Consider the following 8,448-nt stretch of genomic DNA (forward strand, 5'->3'; position numbering starts at 1 on the left):
ATTAGATATCAGGTTCTTCATGACATTTGACGTTATCTCTAGAGCCATGGCTTAACCCCGAAAAGCTACTTGGCGAGCTATCGGATTATGAGTGAAGTGATTTGATTTTACTTTCACTTTTTGCAATTAGATATCAGGTTCTTCATGTTATTGACATTATCTCCAGAGCCATGGCTTAACCCTGAAAAGCTACTTGGCGAGCTATCGGACTATAAGTGAAGTGACTTGATTTTACTTTCATTTGCAAGTAGGTAATTTAAATATCAATTCGTCATGTTATTGACGTTATCTCCAGAGCCATGGCTTAACCCCAAAAAGCTACTTGGCGAGCTATCGGACTATAAGTGAAGTGAATTGATTTTACTTTTATTAGTCTGCAGTTTTTGGTTTGTTTGAGTGCAATAGCTTAACTTTTATTTTTGTATTTAGATGAGCAGCAGAGACAATGATTTCATGATCAGTAGTTCATTATTTGTTTGATTTGAATAGCTGCACATTTACATTCTTGTTCAAGTGCTAATTTCATCACTAGTATGTTTTGAGATCCTCTGAAGTGTTAAGGTCTAGAAGTTATCATAAGGGACATAATTGCCTTAAATCTATATCCATACTTGCCTTCTAAAGTATTCTTAAAACTTAGGAATAGGATTTCCATTTGCATTAGGAGACAAACAAAGACAAAACCCCCAAAACAAAATAAAATTGAAAACAATAAAAAGTAAGAAAGAGGTTGTCTTGCACATATAGTGCGCCACACTTCATCAGTTTACGACTCTCGGATTGATAATTAATGTAGCAATTTAGGACATACTAAATTGACTAAACAATAGACTTCAAGCAATGGAATTGCAATAATAAGCTTCAGAAGAGGCCCTAGAAAGGAGTCAGAATGCTATGATAAATGAAGTAAGCAACACTGTCTTAAATTCCCCTGAAGAAAATGTTTTTTTTGATTCCTTGGAGAAGCACACTCGAGGAATTAGGTCGAAACTGTTATTGAAAATGGGTTGCAAAGGAAGATGCCTTGGACTCAATGGTCAAGGCATCGTCAATCCTATTAAGGCAATAAGACAACCTCAAAATATAGGCTTGGTGTTGAGGGACAAAGTCCCCTATGGTTTTGTGTCAATACCCTAGCAGAGAAGGGGTTATCTATAATGAAAAACAAGTATTCCACACAGCCATGATACTAAAATTAGCAAACTACGCAAAGAGAGGTGCACCTCGGGGTCCTTCTTTCGAGTAGATCCAGCCAGGGTCCAAACCCTCTTGGAGTTCCTTTCGATCCTCAAACCTGCAAAACAATCAATTCAAATAAGCATAGCAGTATATGGACCAAGCATCATATAGAAATCATCTTCATAACATATTGAAAGGTAGTTAGTTATACAATTGAAACAACTATTCATATGCAAACCATAACAACAACATCATAAACATGAAGAAGATTGATTTTGGGAACAAGACAAATGTTTCTTTATTGCGGATAACTAAAACAAGGTAAGGAATGATATCACCTAAATCTTCCTCTCATTGGATCCAAGCAGAACCGTCCTCTGGATCCATCCAATCCCAAGTCTTCAAAAGGCTCCTTCCATGACTCACACAAGGATATCTCAACTAGTGAAAAGACATCATAACTCAAGGAAACAAGGGTTTCCTATAATGGGGGAAGTGTTGGAAGCACAAGAATCTTTAGACCTGATCAGGGATAATCTCAACATAGCGATTTTTCTCTCTATTCTCTCCTCCTTTAGGCCTTCCCATTGAAGCTTTTTTATACTTCTCCCAAAGTAGTTTTTTAGTTGGGAATTCGTTGGGAACAGTTAGGCCATGGGCACTAATAGGTAATCAACATGTAAAACCCGTGATCTCCGCCTGAAATTAAGAAGATTTATTTTTTTTAAGTGTTTTAAGACATATACGTGGGTTGGGTATACATAGACCCACGTACACACGTGTTTAGGTAAGGGCAATGTTGCGTATAAGGAGTAAAACATTGTTTTTTTAAGTATTTGGACCAGGTCTGGAAGGAGGGGTTGCCCTAGGCCATGAGTGTAGCATCACAAACATCAAGAGTGAGATTTGGAGCTATAACAGATGCCCCCTAATATATGAGGTAAGAAGGGGTACATGATGGCTGAAATGTATTAAGTATGTACATGGAAAGGAAACTTGTCAAAAACTGAGAAGGACTTCACCAGAATTCAGCCTGCCAAGCCACAAAAGGAGATTAGAAAGAAACATTGTCTGAGGCGGGCATACCCATGCTCAGAGAAAGTAAAGCATGTCTGCATATCAAGTACAAGCGGATCCACTAAGTATACAAGTATAGAAGACTGGAAAATACATAATGGATCATCTAATCACGATCGAACAAGTACATGTCTGAATATCACATATAAGAATGTCAATGATGCTGAAGGATGAAGCTGATCACTGATATCAAAGACTGATCCCAAAAGTACCAAATGAACATGATGGAGTAAGATGGTACTACACTGCAAACTTAGGTGCCAGCATATAGAATGTTGCCATGAATGACTGCAACATATAAGGTGGAGTGGTATCAACTAGCAGCAATAGGAGCAACTGTTAAGTGAACCAATGAATGCTGATGCAACCCGAGGTCTTCACCGGTTGCCGTGGTACATTTCTACACCATGGGAATAAATGATCTGAAGTTGACCATGTAAGTAACTTCCTTTAAGTTGTTATTATCATTACAAAAAATTAAGATTGGTGATATTTTTGTCTTCATTATCATAACTTTGTTTTGTCATAATTCACTATGAACCCAAGGCTGAAACAAAAATCCTTGAATATTCTTAATTGCTTTGTCTAGATCAAAGGTACAACTTGTCATAAAACCAATAATATAACTGTACACAAGAAAAATGATAATTATTGTAATTGGAATAGTGTTAGTGCAACCTACTTCTTCCAATATATGTTAAAATTGTCAATACAGCTTTGCTTAACTTCTATATTACAGCTTGTCATAAAAACAATAATATAATTGTACACAAGAGAAATGATAATTATTGTAATTGGAATAGTGTTAGTGCAACCTACTTCTTCCAATATGTGTTAAACTTTTCAATACAACTTTGCTTAACTTCTATATTACAACTTGTCATAAAAACAATAATATAATTGTACACGAGAAAAATGATAATTATTGTAATTGGAATAGTGTTAGTGCAACCTACTTCTTCCAATATGTGTTAAACTTGTCAATACAACTTTGCTTAACTTCTATATTGCAATTAATTGTTTTCAACCAACCATTTGTATTATTGAACTTAGCAATAACATTCTTGTACATCATTTATCATTCTTGTACAACTTTGCTTAACTTCTATATTACAACTTGTCATAAAAACAATAATATAATTGTACACAAGAAAAATGATAATTATTGTCATTGGAATAGTGTTAGTGCAACCTACTTCTTCCAATATGTGTTAAACTTGTCAATACAACTTTGCTTAACTTCTATATTGCAATTAATTGTTTTCAACCAACCATTTGTATTATTGAACTTAGCAATAACATTCTTGTACATCATTTATCATAGAAAAGTCAACTTAAAATGGTTATTAGTACATTCATTTTAAATAATCCTATATTAAACTAGGTGGTCCATGGTTTAACCCTTTTATCCTAAATTTTAGCTATATGCTATTTTCTTTTCAATATAATCCCTTATAACTTAGCTAAAAAAAGATTGATCATAATGATCATATAAATAAGAACAATAAGATTTTGAATTCATGTTTTAGTTAAACAATTTTTCATTGTAAAATTGAAGAACTTCTAAACTTAAACGAAAATATACAAAATCTCTATTTTTTTTATAAGACTCCTAAAGTTTAAAAATGATATTTATTTTTGAATTATGATTACTAATCTAGAGTTAAAAATGAGATTTATTTTTGAATTATGTTTTAGGTGATTCTTTCATTTTGAAAACCATTCCCATTCATCGTTGTCATCATTGAACCAAGCCTTCCTTGCACTACATATTCCTATATTAACTAAAAACATGAAATGGTGAAACCCGTGGTGGCATGTGTCACAAGCAAAAATGTTGATAAACAGTATGTACATTGAAATCATGGGAAACATTACATTCACCGTAAATTTAGGGCTTCTTTCTACAACTTTAGGCCTTCCTTCAATCGTTGGCGGAGCTGTTCGAGCACACCCTCACCCCACCGTAGTTTGGGACAGTCAACAGCAGAAAGGTAGTTTAACAACATTAAACGTTCCAGCCCCGGAATGCTCCTCAGCCTTTTGCATCTAGAAGCATTCAATTTCTCCAAAGATATCAACATCTCAAGATTTGGCAGCTCCTCTAGCCCTACACACCCATAAACACATAGCTTCTTCAGCTTCTTAAGCTGTCCCAACCCCGGAATGCTCCTCAGCCTTTTGCATCCAGAAGCATTCAATTTCTCCAAAGATATCAACATCTCAAGATTTGGCAGCTTCTCTAGTCTTTCACACTCACTAATGTTCAGATATTGAAGTTTTGATAAACCACAAAGCCCACCTATTTGTGGATAGGCCAGACGTATCTCATTGAGCGCATGGAAGGACTCCAATTTATTCAATTCTCTACCCCTTTCTCTTTCTTCTTCAATCTCTTTAAATGGCAGTTCCAGCAACGGACAAAAAACCACCTCTAAAGATAGAAGATTGTTCATTTTCAGAAGTTCTTGTGGTAAGTGTTCTATCCCACACTTCTCGATATGCAACATTTCCAACTGAGACAACGGTGGAAAGGGATTGGGCAAGGATTTCAATCTAGGCGCTCCAGCGATAAACAAATTTTTCAAGCTCCTGAGGTTAGACAGCGAAAGAGGAAGCAGCACTTCCAAAGAATCGCTACCTATTGACAGAGCTTCTAAATTGCATAGGTTCCCAATCCAGTTGGGCAATTCTTTAAAGTTCGCTCCCTTCATGTCTAATTCTTTCAAGGACCGTTGATGTTCGATCTGGGGGGGCAATTCTGTCACATTCAAACAGCCTGAGATATTCAAGTATTCCAGGGTTGTAATATTTCCAAGTGTGGCGCTGGAGACGGTCAGCTTGGAGCAACGACACAAATCTAGACTCTTGAGTCGAGTTAAATCGCCAAAAGACTCTGGAAGCATCTGCAAACTGGAGGCCCATCTCAATTTAATGTGCTGGAGGTTTGTTAGCCTTCCAAAAGAATCAGGCAGCGAGATCATTTTGTTGCAGCCCTGTAAGCATAAGTATTTCAAGGAGCGCAGTTCACAAAATTCTTCCGGCAAGCTTTTGAGCGAGGCTTTGATGGTAATATTTTCAAGGTACTGGAGCTGTCTTATGGACTTGGGAAAGTTTGAAAATGAAGTCCTAGCGTGGATAAGTAGTTCTCGCAACTGAAGAGGAGGCTGCAATGTTTGGCGTTTCAGGTATCAGAAAGACGTAAATGATGATTTTGGCGTACAAATGAAATGAAGTTACAAAAGAAAAATAAGCATACCCGAGATTCCTCCTTCCACAGCGATTTCAAGCTCTGCCCGGCCATTTCTAAAACTCTTAAGTTCTCCATCGGTATCCACTCAGGCACGCAAGAGTATGGACAATTATGCCAACGGAGCCATCTGAGATTTGGTGACGACCTGTTGTCCAATATGGGTTTTAAATAATAACCATCTGCAGTTGCAACAAACTGTAAATTCGAAATGCGAGAATCATCCCTCCGTGAACAATGAAGCATCCTAATCCCGCGAACTTCCGTCATTATCTGCTCACATATGAAAAGTATACAATATCACAATTGTAGATCTTTATTTCGAAAAAGCAAAATATATTTCTTGTGAATACAGAAACTTTAAAATTCAAATTTAATCTGAATCCAAGAGTTTGAATGATGGAAGCACTTACACGTGATGATTGCTCCAGCAAATCATCAATGTCCTTCGTCGATTGCTGCCAAAGACGACGGCTCCCTAATCCCTGCGCAATATTTCTTGCCAGGTCACGAAAGTGATCATGCATTCTAATGTTATTTTTCGCGTCCACTTCAAGCAGACACTTGTCCTGTAGATTTTGAATCCCCGTCAAACCCCATATTCTGATGGCACGATCTCTTTCTTCTCCCATGAAAAAGGAAGCAATGTCTAAAAATATATGTTGATCATCTGAACTGAGCTTGTCGTAACTTATTTTAAGACTCTGTTGTATCTCAGTTCCAGGCAGTAGCTTTTCAAGTTCATCCACTGTCTCTTGCCAGTAAGATTCATTCCGTCCACAAACAAGCGCCCCGAATACTTTGAGCGACAATGGCAATCCGTCGCACGATTTTACGAATCGTTTTACCAGATCTTCAAATTCTGGTGATGGAAATCGCTGATTCAAGGCATAGCAACAGAAGAGCTCTTTGGAATGAGATTCACTCAATCCCTTCAGATAATAAATTGAGGACTCTAACACCCCTGAACTTCTGAGGACGTGCTTGTCCCTGGAGGTAACTAAAATCAAGCTCTCAGGGCCAAGGATATCCCTAATTGGCAAAAGTGCATCCAATTGAGATGCATGATCTATATCATCTAGAACTATAAGACCATGAAAAGACGAGAGATACTTCAAAAGTATCCCTAACCCTTCATCAGGATTCCCAATTTTGCAATTTTTTCCAGTTATGAAGGCTTCTAAGAGATTCGTCTGCAAAAGAGTTATAGGATTTTGTCTTACATCAAATAAAAAAGAGGATTTAGTGTAATCTGATCTTCTACGGTTGAACAATTCCTTGGCTAGGGTGGTTTTCCCAACGCCACCCACACCCACAATGCCCACAACCTTGCAGCGCTCCTGATTGGATAGGGCCCTCTTTTCAAAATTTTCATATTCAGCAACTTTGAGATCCAACCCAGTTGGATGTTTTGCCACATGCACCAATGGCTTTGGAACCATTTTCAGAACTACTTCCACGACATTGTCCAGTTGCTCAAGTTCGTCGTCCTCGTCCCTGAGTTGAGTAAACAAAGCAAGTGAGAAGCGCTTACTAATGTACACTAAGAGAATCTCAACATGGTGGAATCCAACAAATGAAAACTAAGACGGATGTTAAGGGAAACGAGGAGATGCAGCTCACCTAATCTCGCAACCGCTTAAATCGGCAACTCTAGAAAGTGCGCCTCTCCATTTCTGAATATTGTCAGAGCTGTAGCGTGGCTTCTGTTCACCAGTTTCAGGATCAAGTGTAGTTTTCTTTGCAAGGTCTCGCAGGGCATCAGCGTACGCTCCGTCTTTGACATTATGACGGACCACAGAAGGTTCAACTTTGTAAAACACTGGAAGAATGGCTTTCCCTGACTCTACCATGAGCACAAGTTCATCCAAGCACCACCAAGATTCGGCATACCTTGGTGAAAAGATTGCAACGTGAACAGACGCACCACGGATAGCCTCTATTATCTGGTGAGAAATGTTTTGTCCCTTCTCCATCTCTTCCTTGTCGAAAAAGACTCTCATTAATCCATTGGAAGTAAGGCGTCGGTACAGATATCTGGCGGCCATTTTACCATCCGGACCGCGGTGATTAATAAACAGATCCCAAGGAGTACAAGAAGTCGAGGCAGAAGAGGAGGCCATGGAAGAGGAAGCAGCAGAACCTTGAGCGGATATAGTTAGATTTGCCATTGATACTGAAATCTGGAAATGTATGAACTGATAAACGGGATAATAATAATAAGATGCAAAGCTTCAATGGAATTCAAAGTTTATGTCGAAATGCACGCGAATGCCGTTTAAAAATGCAGTGGACGCGTTGAACGATGATGCTTTGGATACCATAGACGCGTGACGAAGACGCGTATTTAAAGGTGCGGTGCAGATGAGAGATGCCATTTATGTCACGTAATACCATAATAATAATAATAACAACAACAACGCGTATTTAAAGGTGGGAGTTGTTTATAATGCGATATTTTGGAGATTCCGGTGACAGAATCTGGTGGAAGAAATTGAGGTTAAATCTTGATTTGTTGCAGTTAAAATGGTTTTTTAACTGCATATTTGGATTCAGCACCCTGAAAAACCCCTGGGACGCTTTGGTTGTGCAGAAACTAGCTATCAAACTTGCGATTCCAATAGATTGCTGCCGGATTTTGACCGAAAATACCCACCGAAAAAGCTTCCAAAAAATCGCATTATAGACAACTGCTTTAAAAGTGCGGTAGAGGTGAGAGATGCCATTTAGGTAGACGATTCGGTGCGCTGTGCCACTTTATGAGATATTTCTCTACGCGTTTAGACATTTTTTGAATTTATTGGCCACCAACGCGCGAAGCCGTACGACGTCCACAAATATGGTCCACTACTTTTATTCTATGGCCGACCAACACGTGAAGAGGGAAGACTCCAGCCATGATTTCCTTTTACAACTTCATATTCCTCACTCGTTCTACCGAA

The 8,448-nt window shown here is 38.2% G+C and overlaps 1 protein-coding gene across 1 annotated transcript; it reads right to left on the bottom strand.

Annotated features, from left to right (window-relative positions):
- Window positions 1–4,090: 4,090 nt before the first annotated feature.
- Window positions 4,091–7,831, bottom strand: LOC149239460 (disease resistance protein RPV1-like). Its single transcript, XM_089369869.1, has 4 exons — window positions 7,130–7,831; window positions 5,920–7,003; window positions 5,516–5,779; window positions 4,091–5,423 (listed from the first exon to the last, which is right to left on the bottom strand). Exons 1-4 carry the CDS (start codon window positions 7,675–7,677, stop codon window positions 4,161–4,163), a joined length of 3,159 nt encoding a protein of 1,052 aa, XP_089225995.1. The 5' UTR covers window positions 7,678–7,831; the 3' UTR covers window positions 4,091–4,160.
- Between the last annotated feature and the right edge of the window lie 617 nt (window positions 7,832–8,448).

The sequence above is a fragment of the Pinus tabuliformis genome, chromosome 8 (genome assembly GCF_031772625.1).
Source record: "Pinus tabuliformis cultivar Carrire ecotype Pingquan chromosome 8, CPIR1, whole genome shotgun sequence".
Classification (NCBI taxonomy): domain Eukaryota; kingdom Viridiplantae; phylum Streptophyta; class Pinopsida; order Pinales; family Pinaceae; genus Pinus; species Pinus tabuliformis.

Coding starts and splice junctions, on each gene's coding strand:
- LOC149239460 (XM_089369869.1), bottom strand. CDS start 7,677: ATGGCAAATCTAACTATATCCGCTCAAGGTTCTGCTGCTTCCTCTTCC. Junction 7,004..7,129: donor TTAAGCGGTTGCGAGATTAG/GTGAGCTGCATC, acceptor TACTCAACTCAG/GGACGAGGACGACGAACTTG. Junction 5,780..5,919: donor TGCTGGAGCAATCATCACGT/GTAAGTGCTTCC, acceptor ATATGTGAGCAG/ATAATGACGGAAGTTCGCGG.